Here is a 25,584-nt window from a genome sequence, read left to right on the forward strand (position 1 = left end):
GCAGGTCTGAGAATAAAATCAGCAGCGAGGGAAGCTGGACAGAAAGATGGATGCCTGAAGACACAACTGAGTCCAGCAGTCTGAAGCCAATCTCCACCCTAATTTATTAGCCGTGCAGGCCAATACATTTCCTTTTTGGCTTAGGCCAGGGTGAATTATTTTTTGTGATTTGCAACCTCAAGTCTTTGTCCAATACAGCAATATTGGAAAGTTTTATGTATAAAGATGTGAATTACAGAATTATTTATGGTAGCAAAATACTGGAAGCAACTTGAATGTCCCCAAATGGTTATAAAACATACATCCCATAATAGAATACTATGCATTCATTAAGACTGACGCTACAGAACTTAGGAGTAACATGAGAAAATGGATGTTTTCTAGAAAAAAGTAGGAATTCTGTATGCAGCATGATCTCACTTATGTAAATATATACTCATAATGCAAATGCAACAACATGTAAACTGACAAATCAAATGCAAATGGTGGGATTTAAAAAAACTCTTACATTTATTTTTTTTTCAGCCTTCCAATTTTTCTCTAGAGTGCATTTCTTTTTAATAATTATGAAAAGGAAACATTAAGCTTTTTTAAGGTAACCAACTGGAAACAAATGACCTCTTACATATATAAAGTGTCTTGAATCTCAAAGGTCAGAGATCACATAAGGCATGGCCCACCAGGCATAGGGGCATGTACTTGATACCATTCTTGCCATCTGGTGTTTTCATTCATATGAGCCCAATGACATCTCTCTAGCTACAAAGCAGAAAGTGGTTCATTTTCAAAGTGCTGAAATTCCGAGACCACTAGGGCACAGGGAGCAAATTGTCTGGCCGTCTGTTATACCAGAGGACCAATAAGCTCAGGACACCGCGCCCCCCCCCCCTCGCCCCCTCTTCTAGAAGCAGTTTAGAAGAGGGGGCGAGGCCTGGGCAGGCCTTACACCAAACACAGCAGCAAACTGAAGACTATAAACTATCGCTTTACAAAAGAATCTATACTTTCCGCAAACGCTTCTGAAATAAGCGGGGCACTCTGTGACACTCTGGCCGTTAGAAGGACACATGTTGGAGCCAAGGGCCTGTATGGAGTCAGAGGGAGAGTGCACTGGCCACCGCCACACCAAATGGCTGCAGTTTAGTCTTGAATCATTTTCATAAACAATTTGAAACATCTTGGTATCCTTAGCCATGAGCTGTTTTATTCTACATGTTACTTAGCCATTTTCTGGATCATTGAATAAGAACTTAGTAAAATTTATTCTTGGGTTGGATTAGTTAGAAGGACACTTTCAAAATTATTGTCCACTCCATTTCTGATGAATTCTTAGGTTCTGAACAGAACTCACCAACCTCATTTGTTAGTTCAGCGGTTTTGAGTTACATAAAGACAGAAACATGGCAAGGGTTTTATAGCAGGAAAAGAATTTGTTTTTGTTTTTCAACATTCCTATAATTCAGACAGCAGAGGAAATCTTTGATCTGTAAGGCTTAGAAAGTCAAAGCCCCCTCAAGTCACTTTTTTTTTGTTGTTTAATTAAGAGAGAGTAAAAACAGTATTTGTAATGGAAAATTTTGTCGCCCTTAAGGACATAATGGCTTCTACTTAGTTATAATTCATCTTGTGAATTTCAGATTTTGGCCAAGCATTAAATCTTAGGTACCATATAACATAACCTACTTGGAGATCGGCTTGTGTTCTGATCATCTTAGAGCAGTGGTTCCCAACGTGGGGCACACGCCCCACAGGAGGACAATTTGATTTTTAAGGGGGGCAGTTGGAGGATGAGTTATTAATAGTGAATTTTTTGTATTTCTTATGGTTCTAGGGTCCTCATATATAGTATATAAATATATATTGTGACATTTATGCATTTCAATTCTCTATTATATGTTTTGAAACTTTATTTGCTATTTTTTCATATTATATTATTTTTTAACCATTTCTTAGTGATTTCTTCCTCAGTACTTCAACTGTCCTTTCGTTCTTTTATTTTTCTCTTTCATGGATGCCGTGTTCTTTGGAAGCTTGGTTAGGCCTTTTAGGCTTCCTCCACATGAATAGGAGTTCACTTTTTGAATTATAAGAATTATATGTCACGGGCGGGGGGCATCTGGATTTTAGAGATGCTTAGGTGGGGCATAGTCAAAAAAAGGTTGGGAACCACTGATCTAGAGCAATGGAAAAAACAATGGCATTAATGCAGAATTAGTGACTAGTCACAGGAGTTCTGTCTGGGGGTGGGGGAAAGGCTATCTGAAAAATATTAAGAATCACAACAAGGACAAATGTGTGACACCTTAATCAATAAAGAAATTAAAAAAAAAAAAGAATCACAACAAAATGCATCACAAAACCCACAAGTGGAGTTTTATTTTCATCCCTAGTTCCGTCAGAATGCTCAGAGTCACAGATTCGGAGAGTTTGGCGAGGGCTCAACATGCCCATATCCCTCCTGCTGCCTACTTCTGAAGTTTTATTGGGAGTCATAGAAAGTTTCTCACCCATTCGTTTTTTTAGAGGGTGTGAAGCACTTTCTCCCTGAAGGACACCAGGCCTTTAAAAACAAGGTCAGGGTCACCATCTAGCCTAGGGGGTAAATAATATGTCCTCTCCTTTGGATGGATGTCTCAATTTGAAATCTTGAACCTTTTTCCTCCAACCGGGACTTTCAAGACAAGTTTGCTTCCTGGGCCTCTTGAGTTGCTGCAGAGATCAGAAAGTTCCAACTCCTTCTCAGACTCCCTTGACGCTGGGGATCAAGAATAAGGTTCTGACAACTGGATGGACTTCTGTGGGATGTGGAGTGGAAGATAGATGTGGGTGAACACCATCTTCCTGCAGCTTGGGCTGTGGCTGCTGGAAGCAAGGCCATGGGTGTTGAGGCCATTGTGGAGTAGGTGGTGGCAGCTGGACCCCTTGTTCCAGTGCCCGGTCACTAGCTCCCAGGGCACCGCTATGAGGCAGTTATGGCGCTAACAGTGACTTCCTGACCTGACATGCTGATCCTTGGATCGCAGCTACAGTGGAGGTTTTTACCTCAGTGGCTCCAGTGGCAGCCTCCTGCCTCCCTTAACTCCTGCTTAAGGCAAAAGTTGTAGCTCCCCTGGCATGTAGGTACTGGCGCTTGCTGGAATGTTCTGGAATTTGTTGCTGGAGACCCAACAGGAGTTCACCCTCCTCATTCTTTCAAAGATTCTGTAAGTATTCAGTTCCTGATTATTTCATTCTGCTTAAAATACTTACTATGGTTTCTATTTCCTGCAATGGAATTGAAATGGAATAGGAAATTATATATCAAACATTTACATATAATAAAAAATGAAAGTCATCACTAAGAAAAAGGACATGGACAATAGTGCAGTGAAGGCCTGGGAGGGAGTGGGAGCAGGGTGAAGGGGAATCAATGCGGGGGGGGGGGGGGGGGGGTATCTGCAATACTTTCAACAATAAAGATAAAAATAATAAAATATTAACCCTTTGTACTCGCTTGCTTTTTTTCTCGATTCCTTTATTCTAATGCTAACTGTGTCTAGTCACACTCGACATCCGAGTGCAAAAGGCTAATTCTCAGAAAATATTTCTTAAGTAGTGTGCTACCAAAGATGCTTGGTATTTTTCTTTAAATTATCACTATCTTGATAAATCATAACTACTTAATGAGTACTTTTTGGCTTAATAGATGAGGTAATTAACCCTTACCTTGTCATCCTATATAATAAAAGCCTAATATGTTAAGTGTCTGGTTGTCCATTCAACCAAAGCGAAATATGCTAAGGCTGGTCAACTGCTCGCTATGACGTGCACTGACCACCAGGGGGCACTGACCACCAGGGGGCAGTCAACTAGTCACTATGACATGCACTGACCACTAGGGGGCAGATGCTCCGACTGGTAGGTTAGCTTGCTGCTGGGGTCTGGCAGATTGGGACTGAGCTAGACAGGCTGGACACGCCCTGGGGCCATCCCACAGTCCCTCCCTGGCTGGCCAACCTCCTGGGTCCCTCCCCGGCCCCGATCGTGCACTGGTGGGGTCCCTCGGCCTATCCTGCAACCTCTCGCAATCTGGAACCCCTCAGAGGATGTCGGAAAGCCAGTTTTGGCCCAATCCCACAGGCCAGGCCAAGGGACTCCACTGGTGCACAAATTCGTGCACTGGGCCTCTAGTATTAGACATAAATATCTATGTGAACAAATATGTGATACCTTAATCAATAAAGAAATTAATAAAAAATATATCTATGTGAATCCATGAGAAGTTGTGTGTGTATGTAAAGAGACAAGACGCAATTTGTATTTCCAACAAAATCTTAGGAGCAGAAGAAAACTTCAAATATTTCTTGTTCTTTGTTTTTATTTAACTCAAAATAGCTAATAACAAAAACATTAAAAAAATATCTCCAACACTTGACCATTCAGTTATTTTTGGTTGATGACATTGAGTAGTTCTTGCTTGTTCCTAATATGTGGTACCATATCTATCATAAACATATCTCTAAAAAGTTTGCATCAGGCTTTAAACTTGTATATTTATATCTTAATCAAATAACATGATTCAGTAATTAGTTTTGAATCTAAATATTCTTCTCTCCCACACAGAAGCTTATTAAAATTAATAATCATAAATAATTTAGCTATTAATTAATTAGTTTTCAATGAAATGCCCAAATAACAGCACATACATACAGGTTGCACATATGCTTATATCACTTACTACTCAAATTCTGAATGTCCATAAGGTGTACAGTGGAGTCCTATCATAAACACATTTAACTTACATTAATTCAAGATATGAGGTCAGTGAAAAAGGAAACAGTAAGAAAAATAACAGTAAATCCCATGGCAATACCACCTATTCAATGAATGGACGCCCTGTGTAAACCAAGGTGAGTGCTGTCAATTCGGTGTCCGCTCAGTCACGGTCAGTGCCCACGCTGTCTCAGGGGACAAGCATCTTGCAGGGGTAAGTGTGACGCTAGTGTTTAAAGGTATGTGTAGCCCCCAAACAAACACCAACAATTTCAATTGGTCTTCAATGGAAGAAGCAGTCCTTTCTCCCAACACCGGAGGAAAAAATGGTCATTGTAGATGTGAACAGATTTCCAACATGATGCCTTCCCAAAGGGCTTTCCTTTTACCTCATGTACTGACATTAGATGCTAACCCCTGGATATGACTCAACTCCACTGTCATGTCAATTAAAAACGCCATGATTTAAAATGTGCCCTTGCCGAAACCGGGTTGGCTCAGTGGATAGAGCGTCGGTCTGCGGACTGGAAGGTCCCAGGTTCGATTCCGGTCAAGGGCATGTACATTGGTTGTGGACACATCCCCCGGTGGTGGGGGATGTGCAGGAGGCAGCTGGTCGATGTCTCTCTCTCATCGATGTTTCTAGCTTTCTATCCCTCTCCCTTCCTCTCTATGAAAAATCAAAAAAAAAAACACAAAAAAACGTGCCCTAACACTGTCAGCAGAATTTAATGTCCAGTTTAGCGCCTTCCTCATAGTCAGCAGTGTGCGTTTCTGTGATACCCTTCTGGTGCCCGCACTTCAGAATGTATCTATCCCCGGCCGAGAAAACCTCAGCATGAAAACATGAGTGTGTCACAAAATCTGAACCAGAAAGTACCGGAGTTGATCAGCCTCAGTACAACTCAGGATAAGATTTTCAATTAGCAGACGGTCCAAGTGAGGCCGAGAGTCACTAGGCTTTGTCGCACTGGGTGCTCCCGGGGATCTTCCCGAGCCTCCTGCTCCTGGGTTTCTAAATTGGCAGCTACCGTACATTCTACGCCTTGAACATTTGGCTTTGACCTCAGCACAGCCCTGGTTCAGTTTCTATTTTTAAAAGCACCATTCTAATGGAAATGTCCCTGCCCTGAGTGAAGCCGGGCCTGTGAATTTCACCACTAGCTAGAGCTGCTATGTCAGAGAGTTTAGGTTAATTTGGTAGGTGATCGATTTCCTTGACTACAACGTTGAAACGGGCTTCAGCTTCTTCCGGCCCCGCAGGCTTTCTACCTGGGCTGCAGGTGAGGGTAGAAGATCCCATGGAGAACTCCTTCAATAACCACATTAGGGTAATCTGCAAAACAAAAGGAAAACTGCTTTTCTCGTGTGCATCCGTAAAACGCCATCGCGTTTTGCAGAAGTTAACGAGGGAAGGCCCACCGTGGCTTGGGAATCTGCAGCGCCCTGCAGTTTGGCTTCCCCTGTGCTATCCGTCATGCGGCTTCGGCCTGGCGCCGCTTCAGTGTAGCACCCGGCGCTGCAGGGATGCGCGGCCAGATTTGTAGCTTATTGATTTAAGGGATGTTCTACCGGTGAATGCTGCTGGGCCCCAGCTCTTTATCTGAATGTTTTCTCCCAAGGAAGATGGATTACACTGGCAATTCAATTTCTAACAAAATCTCAATATACTTGAAGGAATTCCAAGATTTCTACTGGGAATACTTCGCTGCAGTTTTTCCACCGTGGTTTACAGCGGCTAGCTAGTTCACGCAGTCTTCGGTATGCTCGTTCTGCGTGCTCGCTTTTAGAGAACAGGAAGCGGGGGGGCCTGTTGTCCACATTTAAGGGCACATTTCCGACAAAAGCCATCCTGTCAAACGTGAAAAATCGGCTGCATTTTTATAGGAGATACACAGGACACCCAGAGCTGTACGGTGTGCTGTACCATGTTCCGGTTATCAGGGTGGGTAACATATGAGCGCATCACTTGGACAGGGGAACCAATCTATCACACGGCTCAGAGTCTGTTTTCTGAACTTCAGTCTGCACAGCATTGTATCCGGGATTTATGCTAAAGCCAACCACTTGAAATAAGTACAGTTATAAGGAAATTAAGTGGTCCAATACTTCAAGACAAAGAAAATAACGCTTTCATGTATGAATCCAACGAGGGTCAGACCTCCTCGGGGAGGGCAGCGAGGCTCCTGGAGGAGAGAGCTAGGAAGAGGGAGCGAAGCTGGTGGAAAGTCTGTGCAGAAGGGACAAAGGCCTAGGGAAGCCCCGGGCAGCAGGAGGAGCAGTGAGGAGGCCTGAGGACCTGAGGGCGGGGCTGGGGAGGCAATTCAAGAATAGGCTGGAATTCAGGCTTTATCTGCAAAGCAATGAGAAGCTATCCAAGGATTTTAAGCAGAGTGAGACACCACTGAATTATGTTTTGAAAAGATGACTCTGGCTGCCACTCAGAGACGGGCTTGGAGCAAGTTCCAAGTGGCTAGTGAGGGATTTACTATAGTACCTACCTGGTAGGTTGTTGTAAAAACTGAGGAGTGAAACCAAGTGCTGGGACCTGAGCTTGGCACACAGTCAGTACCGGTTTCACTACAATGTACCAAGCACTGGCTAGTTACTTGGAATGTAAGTAAACAGCAGTCCCCGCCCATGGCAATGGAATCCCTGAGGGGGAAGGGGGAGCACAGTTGAGGCTAACTCCTCAAGACGTCCAGTGGCTGGAGTAGAGGGTGTGAGGGGAACGTGAGCCAGGGCCAGCCCCAGAGGGCCCTGTAACCATGGTGAGAGTGTGGAGCTCACAGAGAGGGTGGAAATAAATAGGGTGACTCAGCTGTCTACACACGGTAATCAAGGCCACAAGCAAGGAGATTATTTAAAAGAATGTGTCATGAGATGAGGGAAGGGTCTATGACAGCCTTCAGGTGAAAAGTAGGAAAGCCCAGGGAAGGGGATGTTTGAAGGAGGAGAAAGGGCTAAAGCTGACAAGAGGTCAAGTAACAGGAGACTGAATAATGTCCCCAGGGCCCAGTCAGGGTGGCTCAGTGGTTGGGTGTCAACCTATGAACCAGGAGGTCATGGTTGATTCCTGGTCAGGGCATATGCCCAGTGTGGGGTGTGCATCATCATTGATGCTTCTATCTCTCTTCCTCTCTCTTCCTCTCTGAAATCAATAAAAATATATTTTTAAAAAAGAAGAAAAAATGTCCATAGAGCTTAGCCACACTGCAGTCACTGGAAACCTCGGCAAGAGTTGTTTTAAACTTCCCAGAAAAGTAGAAACAAAGGCTGAAAACATATGCTACAAGAATCACATTTGATTATTAGCATTTATAAGTGGATAATGTTAAATTGTTAGAACTTTAAAGACAAAGTTCTAATTTTGTGAGGGTCAGTATATCTGTTAAAGAATGTCCACATCCATATCTATCACCTCTGGAAGAGTAACCTTAACATTAATGTGACGTAAGCACAATTTATCTTTAAACGAAATGTTAAAGATTGGCAAGACTATCATTAGTATAATATTTTTAGGAGAACAGGAATCTGATTTTGAAATTGGATTGGCCAAAGTTCCACGAAAATAGGTCTCGCTCGACGAACGCATTTACCAAAAAAATTGCCAGACTGGGGCAGGAAAATAAGAGCACTGCAGCCAGCATCCCTTACCGGCTCATTGTTCACTCCAGACCCAGCCCCATCCTTCCCACCAAACCTGTGCACTTCACTTACTCTCAAACAAGAATCCCTTTCTGTGCAAGTCATTCAGCCCCACCAACATTCTAGCAATGACACATACTTCTTACCTTTCTAACTCCAAACATATGCCCCCTGATGTCCTTTCCCAGAAAGTCCCTCCCATTCTTCATTATTAAGCCAGGTGCATAGCGCGTGGTGTTTAATAAGCTAGTGAATTGGATTTAGGGGTTATAAACTATCTACTCTCTTCCATAAAACATCCTGGCTATTCTACACTTAGTCCACTCTCTACACTTCCACAGGAATTCCAGTCAAATGCATAAAATATATGAGTATAAACAATACTTGCAAAAAGTACTTGTGGAACCATTTTCAAAAGATAATAAGAATCTATATATATAAAAGCTTAAGTGACCATTTGACGATTCGAATGGTAGCTATGACGCGCACTGACTACCAGGGGGCAGGCACTCTGATCAGTAGGTTAGCTTGCTGCTGGGGTCCGGCCTATCTGGACTGGGCGAGATGGGCTGGACACACCTTGGAGCCCTCCCACAGTCCCTTCCCGGGCCCTGATCATGCACTGGTGAGGTCCCTTGGACAGCCTGCACCCTTTCGCAATCCAGGACCCCTCGGGGGATGTCGGAGAGCCGCAGGCCAGGCCAAGGGACCCCACTGATGCATGAATCCGTGCATGGGGCCTCTAGTACTTAATAAAAACATTGCCCATTTGAATCTAACAAATTTGAATATTTGTTAAATATAACATTTTGTTAATATACTATCAACTGCTATAATATGTGTATATGTTAAACATGGAAAGCAAATGCTGAAGAAAGGCAATTACCGCTATGAGACCATGTTCTTACATAGCAAAGGCAGCTCTCTCTTGTCAGGGTGGTAGGAATGGTCCCTTGACACAGCAGGGCTGCATCCTGGCCAGCCTTCTTTAAAGGACAGCTAAGTGGGCGGTCTGAGTACACGCTCCCCTGCTACACAGAATAGTCCCCTCGCTCTTGCTTGGGATACGATTTTATTGTCATAATGTAGGAATGGTTTCAATAGATAATTTATCTATTGCTATTTAGTTACTCTCAGAAACAAAGGTTAAAAACTCACTTTATGCAAAGAACACAGAGGGAGAAATTAGGCAACCAGGGGTTCACCCATCAGCCACGTGAGACTAGGCACGGTGGTGCCTCACTGAGCCCTGATTTCCTCATTAGCCAATGATGACAGCTGCCCTGCCTTTTCCTGAAGGTTGTTCAGGAAATGAAATAACATCTGCGGATGTACTCATGAAGAGGTGCACCACGAAACACTTTGAGAGGGACCGAGAAATGTAAATTTCTTGGCACAAAGAAAGGGCTCAGGCTAAAATATTGATTACAATTATACTTAAATTATTTATCATATTTAAATATGCAACTTTAAAAATATATATTCAGCCATTAAAGGCAGCAAATACCTTTCTCCCTTATTCCTCTAATTCAAAATGGCCCGGTAAGAGAGAAAGACAAATTCTATTTCCTCCTGAAAGCCTTGCCCCAATTAAAATTCTGAACGTCCCTTACACCAAGAGCACTGGTTTATTGGCAGATTATTAAGCCTCGGACCAATGTCACTCCCTCAGACCTGTATTAAAATCGTGGTTTATGTGGTGCAGGGTCCGATCAGTAAAGAGCTGTTAGTGGATGACAGGTTTGATTACCGCTGGCTGCAGGCAAGACGTATGGATCCCGGAGGAACAGCAGCACCGGCTGGTGGGACAGTTTGCTGGAAAGGTCAAGAACAGGCATGTCAGCATCAGAGGACGACGGTAAACAGAAAACACTACAAACTAGCTTTGAGGGGATCAAACTGCTGTGCCGGGACGTCTCAAGGTTTATGCATCTAACAGTGCGGGCGAGTAACAGCCAGCAGAGGTAGAGGGAACAGACCCGTGCAGCGCGCTTCTTCCCAACATTTCTTTGTGGGATTTGAAGCAGACAGACAACCTAGACAACGAATCATTGCTGAGAAGTGTGTTTTTTAAAATCTTGTAGTATGGTTATTGGTAAGAATAGCATTCTTATTATTTGCATGAAACAATGTAGGGCACTGATTCCGTCACTCCTAGATGGAACGGGTCACTTCTGGACCTTCCCATCAAATATTTACTTATCATCTCAAAATCCGTTTCCGAACAAAGGTTTTCAAGAAAATTATGACTTGAAACACTTATACCATGGTAACTAGACATTTAACAAAACCACAGTCCTTTTCTGGATTTATACTATATAACGCCTAATTAACTACTATTAGTTCTTACCTTGACTCTTCAGATTCTGTCTCCTCAAAAGACCTAAACATTTTTTTAAAGAAAAGAAAAAGACCATATAAGTCAGGTCAGTGTTGATGCCAACAAAGGAAAAAAATAGTCAGTATTCCTAACGCTCTAAGTCGGGAGGCATTTTGAGAAGAGAGTCAGGTGTTTTCATGAAGTCACCTCATGGCTGATACATCATTCTAAGGAATCTTAAGACTGCAATATTCAATTTTCCTGAGGATCACTTAACAATCCTATGGTTTTACTTCTGGATTTATATAATGGAGAAAAGATTTCACCCATTCCCAAGATCTCCTCTTAAAAATACACAACCGCACATGAATCTCAAACCCGAGTAAACCCATGTAAGTTGGAGCAGGCTACCCTGACAAGGCATCCTGCTTGGTGAGCCGGGGGAATAACTGAGTGGGAAGTGGCCCTGAGTAAACACTGCCAGCAAGGGGGCTGGGACGGGTATCTGGCTTAACAGGACTAAGGGTGTGGCTAGCAGGAATGTCTTATAGGTAGTGTGGGTTCTTCAGGCAGGTCTGGAGGCAGCGAGAAAATGGATAAAGCCATCTTCCCTCTTGGAGGTTCAGAGTCTGAGGTGATGTGTCAGGGATGTTGCTGACGACCTTCCATGACCAGCTCAACACAGGCGCCCATCAAGTTAGGCGCCCAGAGCTGGGCGAGTAGCTTAATTTCGAGTTAATTCTTCAGAAGAACTCTTCCCAGTGGCTGATGAGATCAAATGCCTGGTTCCGTGGTAGATGGGGCCAGGGTCTGCAGCCCCACTTAGAAGTTCCCGAGGGAGAGGCAGGAGAGTGGGGAAAGAGCTGGAAGGCCCAGGCTCTGTCAGCTTCCAGGAGAGAGATCTCGGAAAGCTACTTAGTCCTTGTGTTTCAATTTGCTCAACTCTTAAATAAAGGCAGTTGTGTAAATTGATCTTTAAGGTCATTTATAACTTTGAAATAATATATGTGCCAAGAGGATATAGAATTTGCTCAAATGTGCACAAATAAACATATTAGTCCCTAAATAGAATATCTAGATTCACAATTTCCATCATGTACCATCGCTCCATGTAGTAGCATAATTTAAAAAGTCAGTTCCTTAAATCTAAACCTGAGTTACTGAGCACTGGTCATCGGCCACAATCTGGGGAAGAAGGCTCAGGAGAAATTCCTTTGACTACAAGCAGGGGGCGAGCGAGAGTGCTGTCCCAGGCCAAAGGATGGGTGTGGCCAGGCTGCCCCTTCTGGCACCTTTGTGGGATATTTGTTAGGCCAATAAGTGATTGACGAGTAACCTAAAATACATGTCCAATAAGTAAACAGCGATGCTTACCCACAACTCTCCGCCTTCGGTAGAGATGGCAAGTGCCGTATGTTTAGGAAATCAAGAAACAGTTTGGGAAGTTCTTCATTTTCTAAAATGACAGCCTGTGAGAGCAGAACACAGATTTAGAAAGTAAAGTTTGCTAGGCAATCAATCAAATAAACTATTTCAAAAAGTCATAACCATCCATCAAAGTTCTTACCAGCATCGTTCCTCACCATCAATAGGAGGTGTGGTCCCGCCAAAAATTTCACCTGACACGAATTCAGACCCACACATGTGCTATTCAGTGTCAGCACATGCTCTTTTTTTTACCTATTCTTTCATCCAAACAGTATTTACAGAGCATCTACTATTCAGATGCTAAAAGGGCAACACAGTGGAATACCAGGTAGACATAGTTCCTGCCTTTGAGGGGATTCTAGTCCAGAGTGAGCATTTCAAAAACCTAATACTGCCATAATATGTACATCAGACTTTCCTTCCTGAGTGATAAGGTGGTCTGGGGTGTATGTGTGCGTGCATGCGCTTACCTGTGCACGTGCTACTGTTTAGGAAATACTAGACATGACTTTTTTTTTTTTTAATAGCTATCACCTGTTTCAGCAATAGGATCAACTGACATTTATTGCTATTTGGACAGCTCCACTTAAAGCGTAACAACTTTACCACTAAGTGTAAATCAGCCTATATACTGAAAAAATCCAGAGTTGTTCCATTTATAGAGCTCTACTAAAGAGCGAAACCATGTCTGCTTTCAGGTACCAAATTATGCAATTTCAAGGAGAAATTTAGTGGACAACTGTAAAGTACATTTTCACACATATCTATTTTTAAGAGTCGGCAGAGCTTGCCAACTGACTGCACATTTGCTGCTCCCTCCCTTTTTGCAAAGATCATGGAAAAAACATCAATGAATGAACTTAATCTCTGAAATTAATATAACTATTTTCAAGGGTCATTTTTATAATTTGCCAAGGGTCATTTTCACAATGTACCATGGCTGTTTTTCCCCAAAAAAGTTGTTTAAAGAACAATGAGAATAATGGTGAAATATCATTCACACAGCTGATCAGGAACAGCTCTGCAGGGTGATGCATATGGTACATAACAAATGACAAAAGGAAGGTCAAATGATGTGTGTTTTGTATATGCATAATTTCATGTATTTTTTTTTTTTTTGCTATAATTCACATACTGAGCTACCCCATTTCGTACAGTTCCGGAATACTGTTACCCAGTTCAGGACATATGAATGGAGTGAGCGACTACGCAGGTTGCCCGTCCCAGCAGTCTGACCTCTGTACCACACTAGTGCTCAACCCTCCTGCTGTTCAGTCCCTGGAAAGGGGTCATCTCAGTCCTGTCTGAGGCTGTTACTAGTCCTTACACAGCCCATTGTGCCCGCTGAAGATTAAGGAATAAACAAGAAACAAAAAGAAAAATACTTGGGGGTCATACTTTATCTATTAAATAAACAAACAGCATCTATTCTATTAGGCACTGGGATATGGTAGTGAGTACAACGGTCTAGTAGAGTATGGGCTAGTAGAGAAAATTGGTGACAAACAAGTAGACAACTCACATAACCTAAACTTCCTTAGACTATAGTTATATGTAAGTGAAAAACTCTACCACTCTCCAAATATTTTCCCATCCACCCATCCACCTGCCCACCCACCCGTCCATCCATTCACCCACCCATCCTTCCATCTACCTAAATGTTTACTCTTTTCTTTATTATAAAAGTAGAAAAAGGAAACATTCATACAATAGAGAAAAAATATTCCTCTATCCAGAGGCATACTTTCATTACTATTTCAGTTAATTTCCTTCAAATCATTTGACCTTCATCTGAACTTTTATCTACCTGAGGAAATTTTGGGGTATCCAAAAGGTCATTATTTCAGTGCCTAGAACTCTAGGTTCCAGGCACCATCATACAAACGAAGCTCCAAGGCATTTTTGCCATAACATGAGTTGCAATGATTATCTACTTGTTTCTAGATATCAGGTTAAGAGAATAACATAATATGTATTTGAATAAAAAAAGCTTAATGTTGTAACAAATAAAACCCAAGCAATAGTTTTAATTATGTGTACAAGTGGTAGCTTTCAAGATTAAAAAAAATGGGGAGGGGGCCTGTAACATTCTTATCTCCACCCCCACCTTTTAAAATAAATTAAATCAATAACAAGTGTGGGACACTTTTAATGACCCGAACTACTTAATTTCCAGGATCTTTAGACATGTCATCCATCACCGCAGTATGGAGGAAGACATCTCTTGAGTGTTCAGGGGGTTACTTTGGTTTTATTAATGCAAGATTTAGGGAATTTTAACAAGGTGAATTGTTTATTTGCCTTGACAGATTGGCTTACAATGCACTGGCTACATCTCCAGCATGATCATTAATGACAAAAGACAGGCAAAAAGCTGTTTACACTGCAACACCAGGACGGGAATGAATCCTGCTTAGCCTCCCCAAACAGAGTATTCCAAACAGATGATGGCATTGTTTTAGGTAATATATATTGGTGGTTTTTTTTTTAAAAGGAATATAGAAACCTCCAGCAATTTGTGAGCATTTCTGTTGAATGTTCACTTGATATGCTCATATAATATTTTCCACAAAGCAATGGCCAATATGGATTTCAGGATTTACAGTTATCAACTAAGTGGCATTGAGGGGTTAGTTAAGCACTCAGTTACATGATTAAGAGTATTTCTTAAATTCTGCTAAGAAGGTTTGTAAGAAAATCATTAATCCTTAAGCCCAAGCAGAGATAGAGTATAATATAGGAGAAAGTACCTAATTTAATACGAAATATGTAAGTGAATGACTGTCATAAATTGGTGGAAAGATGCAAAAGAGGTTCAACAAAACTTTTTGGTTTGTAAACACAAGATCTCATCCCGTGAGAGACCCAACAGTGAAGTGGGGCTCACACTGTCCATTTATATCTCCAGTTTCTTCAAAAGCTTTTGCTCAAGGAGAACCACTCCTTCTAGAAGCTGCACCCCAGGGCCATCCCACATGTTTGGGACCACAGTCTGGGCTAAATCACCCAACTTTATTCAGTAGATAAGCTCTTAATTAAAAAAAAATATATGTATATATATATATATTACATTGTTCAATATCTAATCTTATTTCCCCATTGTTTTAACTTGCTTCTCTTTATTTGTGATTTATCTTCAATGGCCAGTCATGTTCATTCTTTAGAGAGGCAATGTTGTGTAGTAGGAAGCTTAAAAGCAAGAAAGACCTGGGTTCAAATACTTCCTCTACCTCAGAGGGTTATTGGGAGGATTGGATGATGTCTCCAAGAGTCTCTGGCACACAATTAACATTCAATAAATGCTAATTTGTTTCCTTTGACTCTTTTTGTTGTCTCAATTCCCACCAACCTATATTATTGGGTTTGGAAGTTTGGATTATTGTCCATCTAGCAAACAGGGCTCCTTGGCCCTCAATGATTCATGGATCACTTTGAAAATTGGATGAGAGCTGAGGATCTTGCTTGCTGAAAAGGACACATACATCTGTAATTGTGCTGACAGTGCCAGAGGTTCCCAGGCCCGACAGCCCAGCCCAGGACACCTGCTGTTAGCTCCCACATGGTCTGGGGCCTGCAGCATTGCTGGGCGGGCGCGCCTGCCAGTGCCCCAAGGATGGCTGCCTTCTTGCTTACTTTCCTCCTCCTTTGTCCATTAGAACCACCTGGAGTGTGTGTCCTGCTATTAGAACTCATTAGCGCTTTCAGCTCTGAGCTGTGGTGGAAAATACTTGTCCACCAGTGAGGCTACCCTGGTGAAGGATTCTTTCTGAAAGTCCAAAATCTACTGCTGCACCAAATTTCGAAAGTAGTTCACATCCATGGGTTCTGAGTCTTCTATATGTAACTCCACACTTCAACCATCTGTGGTGTGGAGGGTCCCCAAAGTTAGCCAAACATGCAGGAGAATATGCTTTCAATTCGATTACTGCTGAGTCAGAGTATGGCTGAGGGGCTCTAGTACTACCCCTGCTAGGAGAGGGTCATTTTGAACTGCTGGGCAGTGACAGGTCCCAGACTGGGGCTACCTAATTGTTTTATAATTTAACTAGAGGCCCAGTGCACGAATTCGTGCACCAGTGGGGTCCCTCGCCCTGGCCTGTGGGGATCGGGCCAAAACCGGCTCTCTGACATCCCCCAAGGGGTCTCAGATTGCGAGAGGGCACAGGCTAGGCTGAGGGACCCCACCAGTGCACGATCAGGGCCGCGGGAGGTTAGCCAGCTGGGGAGGGGCTGTGGGAGGGCTTCAAGGCATGTCCGCCCATCTCGCTCAGTCCTGATCAGCAGCAAGCTAACCTACCAGTTGGAGCATCTTCCCCCTGGTGGTCAGTGCACATCATAGCGACTGGTCGACCAGTCTACTGTCTGCCCCCTGGTGGTCAGTGCACATCATAGTGAGCAGTTGAGCATCCTTAGCATATCATTAGCATATTATGCTTTGATTGGTTGAACGGATGACTGGACGACCGGGCACTTAGCATATTAGGCTTTTATTATATAGGATTTAATTTTTTGTTAATCCTCACCAGAGGATATTTTTTTCATTGTTTTTAGAGAGAGTAACATCCATGTGAGAGAAACACATCGATTGGTTGCCTCCTGCACACTCCCTGATCAGGGTGGGGATCGAGCCTTCAACTGAGGTAAGTGCCCTTGACAGGAACCCAACCCACGACCCTTCAGTCTGAGGGCCAACACTCTAACCACTGAGCAACCCGGCCAGGGCATAATTGTTTAGCTAATAACAGATGGCAGAGTTCTGACATTGCAGGCAAGCTGGGACACATGGCAGGTCATCTAATGTATGCAATGAAACATCAGCATTCAAAACGAACGTGACAAGTTGAAGAAAAAGTTGAAACTATATCGCATCAAATTAAAATTTACAGGTGTAAGTACTGAGGAGCTGTTTCGGTACAAGTGGAAAAGGAGCTGAGCGATCCCCACCCTCCACTGAAGGAGGCATGATCTTCTTCCAGAGGAAGAGGTCACCCAGAGGGGTGCCAAGCAGGGAACGAGGCGGGGGAGGGCCCAGGAGGTATGTGGTCTTTATGTTAAGTGACCGTTCTGTTAAGGAGGGCGATGGTTTTCAAAGCTGCGGGAATAAGAAGAAAGTACTGTCCAAACCAGCGGAGAAGTCATCTCTAACTGGAACATGTGCAGTAAAACAAGCAAAAAGGCACATGCATGGAAAGAGCAGGCATCGTAAGAGCTGCTAAGTATCCTGGGCGTGGAATGTTGTTAGTTGCTCTGTCAGACACATGCAGACTGGAGGTGCTAGAGAATGAACAGAAAAACTCACTAAAGAAATTCCTCACAGATTCAGGAGGAACCAAGATGGCGGCATAGTTAAACAACTAATCTGCTGCCTCACACAACAATTTCAAAAATACAACTAAAAGACAAAACATCTACCACCCAGAACCACGGGAAAGCTGGCTGAGTGGAAGATTTACAACTAAGAAGAGAAAGGAGCACAAACGCTGAAAAGCTGAGGTACGGAGGCACGCGAATCGGGCTGGCGGCGGGCGACTGGGTGCGCGGCTTTTCTTCAACCCGCAGGGAGACAAGCTCCCGATCACTCTGAAATCCAGTTTCTGGGGACACTTGGGGGACCCAGACACCTACGGGGAGAAGCTGGACTCTCGGCCATCGGGTCGGAAAGTGAGAGTGACTTTTTTGCAGAGGTGCGCCCAGCAATCATTGTTTTACTGCGCTGGAGCGCGGGGCGCAGGGACTTGGAAACATGGAAAGGCAGAGACGGCTGACGGCAGCCATCGCCGTTGGCCATGCCCCAGCCTAGTGACGCCCTGAGACCCCGCCCCGCCCTGAGACTCCGCCCCGCACATTCTACAAACCCGCCCAGGCTCCACACAGCGGCTTTTGCATATAAATGGCCTGTTCTGTGACAGCTCAACCAAATTAACTGTAGCTCTAGTCAGACTGCTCCAAATCCGCCCAAGCAAAGGAGGAGAAAACTAGCCCTTGCTGTAGCTCCTGCTGGGGGACACACAGTACACAAGGGTACACCAAGAGTGTCCACCTCAAGTAACTGGGAGGCTGACCCGTTGAACCAATAGGACATCTAGTACACAAAGCTACCCTACCAACTCAGGGAAGCAGCGAAAATGAGAAGGCAAGGAAACAGATCCCAAACCAAAGAAATGGAGGTGAACAAGCGACTGGACATAGAGTTCAAAACCACGGTTATAAGGTTTTTCAAGAATTTCATGGAAAAGGCCGATAAATTCAATGAGATCCTTGAGGATATGAAAAAGGACCAACTAGAAATTAAACATACACTGACCGAGATAAAAAATATTATACAGAGACCCAAAAGCAGACTAGAGGGTTGCAAGAATCAACTCAAAGATTTGGAATACAAAGAGGCCAAGGACACTCCTCCAGAGAAGCATGAAGAGAAGAGAATTCAGAAAGTTGAAGATAGTGTAAGAAGCCTCTGGGACAACTTCAAGCGAACCAACATCAGAATTATGGGGGGTACCAGAAGAAGAGAGCGAGCAAGATGCTGAAAACCTATTTGAAGAAATAATGAACGAAAACTTTCCCCACCTGATGAAAGAAATAGATTTACAAGTCCAGGAAGCGCACAGAACCCCAAACAAAAGGAATCCAAAGAGGACCACACCAAGACACATCATAATTAAAATGCCAAGAGCAAAAGACAAAGAGAGAATCTTACAAGCAGCAAGAGAAAAACAGTTCGTTACCTACAAGGGAGCTCCCATACGATTATCAGCTAATTTCTCAACAGAAACCATGCAGGCCAGACGGGAGTGGCAAGAAATATTCAAAGTGATGAATAGCAGGAACCTACAACCAAGACTACTCTACCCAGCAAAGTTATCATTCAGAATTGAAGGGCAGATAAAGAGCTTCACAGATAAGAAAAATCTAAAGGAGTTCATCACCACCAAACCAGCATTATATGAAATGCTGAAAGGTATTCTTTAAAAAGAGGAAAAAGAAGAAGAAAGATAAAAATTATGAACAACAAATACATATCTATCAACAAGTGAATTTAAAAGTCAAGTGAATTAAAAATCTGAGGAACAGAATAAACTGGTGAACTTAATAGAATCAGAGGCATAGAATGGGAGTGGATTGATAAGTCTCAGGGGGAAAGGGGTGTCTGTGTGGGGAGTATGGGAAGAGACTGGACAAAAATCATACACCTATGGATAAGGACAGTGCGGGGGAGGGGGGGAGATAAGGGCAGAGGGGGGTGGGAACTGGGTGGTAGGGAGATATGTGGGGAAAAAGGAGAAACAATTGTAATCTGAACAATAAAGATTCATTAAAAAAAAAGAAAAAAAAAAAAGAAATTCCTCACACATATACACACACACACACACATATATATGTATATATATACATACATATATACACATATATATATATAAAATTCTTCACACAATGTTACTCATTTTCAGAAGAATACATGACTCTCCTTAAAATAAACAGATATTCCTTCAGGAATATCACTCTAGAAATATGGTGGGGGATGGGGAATCCCATGCTCTACAAAAATATTTACCAAAAAATTGCCAGAATTGGGCAGAAAAACAATTGCATTGCTACCAGTATCTCTTGCAAGCTCAATGTTTACGCCAGGAGAAATGTCTTTTATTGACGAGGTGCAATTATCATCATGTAGCACAAATCACAAAATCCCAATTTTTCCACCTTATCAGCTTTATAAAATCATGTTCCCAAAGGATCCCATTGATTAGTTGCACATGCTCTTTCTGTGACATCCCAAATACTTAATTGTCAGTTATCTTTTCTTCTTCGGTAAGTAAAATGCGCTCACAAAATTACAGAGGGACTTGTTCTGCCTTAACCTTCGTGAGGTGCCATCATGCAGCGGAAAACACCGGGAAAATATCACAGGACAAAGCCGTCCGACAAGGGAGACATATAAACACTGTAATGATTTCCCACGAGTTTCCATTTTAGAAAATTGTCACTACGGCGAGCATAAACGGTGACACATCTCCACCGAGGACACGGAGAAATCGAACGCTGGCATTCTAGTTAGGTCCAAACCTACCCAGCAGCCAATTATAACAGGAACGGAACATCTTATTGAAAACTTGGACACGACCACTTGGCTAACCTTCCAAGATCGCTGCACAGAGATGTGCTGTCTTCACGGATTTGATCCTTTTATTCTCCTTTCAAAAGATTAAAAAAAACACACACACAAACAAACCCACATTTCTTCCCCTTGTCTATCAAGGTTTGTTATAAACAGCAGGGAAGCTCTCTGTCACAAAAGCCAGGGAACTAAACTAAGGCGGGAGGTTTCCCTGAGTCTTGAAGGCCCTTCTCCTATTCCATCTAGTTTGATTTGAAACGGCCGATTGCTGGGGTGACAAAGTTCATGACGGTTTTTCCTCGCCTCACCAGGAAAGATGCTTCATAGCACACCTACTTCGGAGGTGCAGCGAAGAACAAGGAGGGAGAAAAATCAATAGTCCTCACTGCAGTGAGTGGGCTGCAGGGTCCGCGTCCCCCGGGACCAAAACTTACCAGCGCACAAGGCTCTGCCGTCCCCATTCTTCACTTACCCGCGCTCGGCACTTGCTCACAATTTCACAAAATGAGCTATGCTAAGGTGATCACAGGACCACTTTTGAAAAGCCAGCCAGTAAACAGATCTACGAAGGCTTGTGACCTCTTCAAACCTAAAAGTCAGATGTGCTTCTGAAGACCCCGCTGCACTGCGCACGCTTAGTAAGAGACTGTTCCCTGGAAGTGTCTGCTCCGTGCCTGGAAAAACTGTACTATTCATAGAATTCCAACAGACATCTGTTGTGGTTTCACAGGCCTTTATAGACTGTCGTGCAAGAAATCCGAGGACCCGCACTCAACGCTGGATGCTGACAAGGGCCTATTTGAAATGGTCAAGTCTCTATGAAAAGAAATAATGTAATTTCCCTTCAGAACAATTGGAAAGAGGAAACAGCATTTGTGCTCAGATGGCAAAAAAGGCAGAACCAACCATGGAACAATAGAAAGTGTCAAAACCAACCATCTTTTGAGCTATTTTAATATCAAAAATTGTGTTCTGGAATATTTATTCCTATAAAATGCTTATTTCACACCTACTAGGTACAACCACTGGCTCGATGGCTGGCAAAACAAACGTGATCCTGCCCTCCCAGGCCTTCCAGTCTAGTGGGGAAGATGGACAGTGTTCAAATAATCACAGCGATGAATGTGAGCTTACGACCTGAAACAAGTACCTTACAGGGAAGTAGGTTGCTGACTAAAAGGTTAGTAACAAAGCACTTCATTAACCTGTGGGGTGAAGGAAATCTTCCCTAGGAATGTAGTCCTACAGCCGGGAGATGAATGAGCGAACAGGATAAGAGGAGTGGGATTTTTCTGACACAAAGCACAGCCTGGGCAAAGGCCTGTGGAGGGTGAACATGGTCCTGGAAGAACAGAAGGGCGGCGGCATGGCTGAGCCTGAGAAAACAATGAAGCTGAGCACTAAGGCAAGAGAACCTGAGCTGGACGGGCTGGGCGGGGCTTCAGGGTCAGGAGAAGGATTTTGCTCTTTCCCTTCTGGATTTGGGGGCCATCGAGGGTGTCACCTGGGTGGGTGGTAAGTGGGGCATGTAGGTACATATAACACAGCCTGACCTATATTTTGGCTGCAACTGGAACAGCAGGAGTGCTCCTCAGACCCAGGGACCATGCATTCATCCCCTGGGCTGGCTCTAACTTGCTTCTTCATCAAGCCATTGAGTTAACACTAATGACTCCATTTTCATTTTTGGTTCCTTTTCAAATCTGGTCTTTTTTTCTTAGATTACTGATCTTTTCTTATTCCTTTAATTACTTTAGACATTTTTATGTTGGGTGTCTCTTAAGTTGTCCTTTTACTTGTTCTTGGGATTTAATCTTGCTATTTTCTGTCTGTTGACAATCACTCATAGCTGTTTATTTTATTCTGTTTTGTAGTTTTGATCAATGAGCTCAGTACTATCAGGTCTGCATCTGTGGGATAGGCCAGGCCAGGCCCAAGGTATGTCCCCCAGGAGTGGTTTTTACTTCTCCTAGGAATCAGCTCCTTGACTTGGATCCCAGGGATATATAAGCGTTAAGCCAATGATTACATTATGTTTTTAGACTGGGGGTTCTGAGACCATACAGATGCTGACAATAAAAACCCCAACTCTCACAAAACATGGTTGAGAAGCATTAGGAAGACTTTTGCCCATGCTCAGTGTATGTTTCTTTATGCCAGTGGTCTCCAAAGTAGGTTACAGACATGTGGGGAATTAGGCAAGACCGTTAATTGTGACTCAGGAATACAAATATTAGCATGTCTACTTATTTTAGATTTAAAAAATAAAGAAATCTACCTTTTCTAATTTTAATGTATGGATTTTTAGTAGTACATGCATACAGCCTCTTATTAAATGTGCAGATACTGGGGTGTTATGCACAAACATTTTTTTTTTCTGATTAAGGATATATAGTCCTAGGCTAGTAGGCTATGTCTCTGACTACAGTGTAATAAAGAGTTTGTATCAGCCAGAAAGGCCCAATCTATCCAAACAGCACTATTGAAATAGCCCACCTTAGTCTAGTTTGAACTTTTTCTGAGGATGTAAATCTTTTATTGGAAACTAGAGGCCCGGTACATGAAAATTCATGCACTGGAGGGAGGGTCCCTCAGCCCAGCCTGCCCCCTCTCACAGTCCAGGAGCCCTCAGGGGCGGGAGGCGACCCGGCGATCAGGGGAAGGCGATGCCCCCATCACACCTCTGCTGCTGCCACTGCCGGCAGCGCAAGCCTTGGCCGGCCCTGGTTACCTGCACCTCGGGCCAGCCCTGGGCGGCTGGGCAGCCACCATCCTAGGCTTGCCTGCGCCTTGGGCCTGCCGCCCCGGCAGGACTGAGGGGACTGGGTGCCGCCATCTTGTGGCTGTGGGCGCTGCCATCTTTGAGGGCATGGCAGTCAATTAACATATTCCCTCCTTATTGGCTGTGGGTGCCACCATCTTTGAGGGTGGGGCATTCAATTAGCACATTCCCTCCTTATTGGCTGTGGGCATCACCATCTTTGCGACGGTGTGAGGGTCAATTAGCATATTCCCTCTTTATTAGATAGGATGCCCTTCTTACCTCTTTTCAAGTGGCCAACTCCTATCTATCTTTCAAGTCTCAGCTCAAGGGTTACTTCTCTTAGGAAACTTTCCCTAAACCCTCAGGTTGGGCTAAGTTAGCTTTTTTGGCAAAATTACACAATAATTTTATGTGATATGATGAATACTAGATTGAGTCATATAAAATTTCACCAATTTAACCTACCAAAGATGGCAAATTTCATTTGGTTTACAGCAATAATACTTAATGCATACTCTGTGCCAGACTCTTTATCTTAATTAATTTTCACAATACTGTGAGACACTATCACTATTCAAATTCTGTAGAGGAGGAGTTTGGGGCTCATAATGGCTATCACCTATGTAAGGTTTCTCAGGGGTAATGGGACAGTCAAGGTTAGAGCCCAGGTCTCACTGGTTCTAAAACTACTGATCAACTGAAGCAGCAAGTCACGGAGTCACTCACCCATGGGATCCTTTTTCTTTCCCTGTATATATGTTTCTACAGTACTTATACATTTAATTTATCTCATAGATAAGTTTAAGGGAACTGTTGAAATTGATTCCCTTCAAATACATTCCTGATTATTCTTGGATTTTAAATTTATCTTAACATCTCAACTAATTCTTATCCCATCTAATAAAAGGGTAATATGCAAATTAACCATCACAAAGATGGAGGCGCCCATAGCCACAACATGGCAGCACCCAGTCCTCTCAGCCCTGCGGGAGTCCCCCAGACCTGGGGGACGCGGCTGCTGAGGGCAGGCAGCGTGAGCGGCAATGGTGACGAGGCAAGCATTCCGCACTCGGCCGCAGATGGGCCGGAGAGCCTCTGGGCAGTGGGTACGGAGTGGCCAGGCCCCGCAGAGAGTTACTGGTGCACAGATTTGTGCGCAGGGCTACTAGTAAGTATATAAAGACTCCCAGAAGAAGAAAGGCAACAAATTCCATTAATCTATGTCCTGTATTTGAAAAAATGAAAACAAGAGTCAAATCCAAAGCAGTCTGGCCTCATAACATTTCAAAACCTACCTGAAAATCCCTGACCAACTTAATTCTTTTCTGACTGGGGAAAATACTTTAAAGCCACATTATATACACTTTCAATTCTGACCTAACTGTATGTTGAGTAACAATGTGGCTCAAATGACAGGTAGCACCAGAATCTACTTTGCTGATGATCCATTGGAACAAAACAAATTCTAAAAGCAATTATATCTAGCTACTTACCTGTAAGTCAAAATGAAGTCCAGGGACCAGCACATTTGAATGAAGCAGTATTACAAAGCAAACCAAAAATGATACAGTAATTCAAATAATGGGTGAACACTATGTTAAATACAAATTAAAAAAACATGCTTATGGAAGTGCTTCCTTATTACTTTAAAGAAGAAACAGTAATCAGAACCAGGCTGCTAAGAAGTTGCCTGGAGAGAGCCTCCGGAGACTGGTTTTTAATGAAAGATTTATAATTAGCATGGCCTATGCATGTTGATGAATCGATGTTTTAAAGTGTTTAAAGTGCTTGGAAACAATTTGCTCTCTCAAGTCCCTTAAACATTCCCCCAACTACCTAGCTTATTTCTCTGATTTACTTAGCATTATCTTTATTTTATTTATTCATTTTTAAAAATATCTCTATTAATTTCAAAGAGGAAGGGAAAGGAAAAGAGAGATAGAAACAATCAATGATGAGAGAGAATCATTGATTGGCTGCCTCCTGCAGATCCCCTACTGGGGATCAAGCCTGCAACCCAGGCATGTGCCCTTGACTGGAATTGAACCTGGGACCCTTCAGTCCACAGAGTGATGCTCTATCCACTGAGCCAAACCAGCTGGGGCATCTCTTTCTTTACATACTGTGCACTTTGACCCGGCTCCAGCACAGCTGGGTTTCATGTGGTATAGTTTAGCTCTATTAGGCCTTCCTAGGTACACATTCTTTTTTCTTTTTAAAAATTTTTTGTTAATCCTCACCTGAGGATATTTTTTCCATTGATTTTTTTTTTTTTTTTTTTAGAGAGGAGGGGGTGGAGAGGGAAGAGAGAAAGAGAGAGAGAGAGAAATATCTAATGTGAGAGAGACATATTGATTGGTTGCCTCCCCTATATGCCTGACCAGGGCCAGGGATCGAACCTGCAACCCAGGTATGTGCCCTTGACAGGGAATCGAACCAGAGACCCTCTAGTGCATGGACCGATGCTCTAACCACTGTGGACACTGGTCAGGGTTAAGCACACCCATTCTTACTCACTATAGCTAAGACACAGTGTACTGGGAAATTTATATA

At 43.2% G+C, this 25,584-nt stretch overlaps 1 protein-coding gene across 3 annotated transcripts in view; it reads right to left on the reverse strand.

Annotated features, from left to right (window-relative positions):
- Positions 1–2,390: 2,390 nt before the first annotated feature.
- Positions 2,391–25,584, reverse strand: part of SNX24 (sorting nexin 24) — a 154,107-nt gene continuing 130,913 nt past the window's right edge. Inside the window, exons 4-7 of one of the 3 annotated variants that reach the window (XM_054714962.1) lie at positions 12,095–12,189; positions 10,751–10,783; positions 10,151–10,215; positions 2,391–3,264 (exon numbers count right to left, since the gene is read on the reverse strand). In XM_054714962.1, the coding sequence (XP_054570937.1) occupies positions 3,212–3,264; positions 10,151–10,215; positions 10,751–10,783; positions 12,095–12,189 (246 nt within the window). In that variant the 3' untranslated portion in view covers positions 2,391–3,211. Of the gene's footprint in view, positions 3,265–4,331; positions 6,089–10,074; positions 10,216–10,750; positions 10,784–12,094; positions 12,190–25,584 lie in introns of those variants that run through there. The other 2 variants (XM_008141342.3, XM_054714963.1) reach the window with 2 other exon arrangements.

This window comes from Eptesicus fuscus, chromosome 4 (assembly GCF_027574615.1).
Source record: "Eptesicus fuscus isolate TK198812 chromosome 4, DD_ASM_mEF_20220401, whole genome shotgun sequence".
Lineage (NCBI taxonomy): Eukaryota > Metazoa > Chordata > Mammalia > Chiroptera > Vespertilionidae > Eptesicus > Eptesicus fuscus.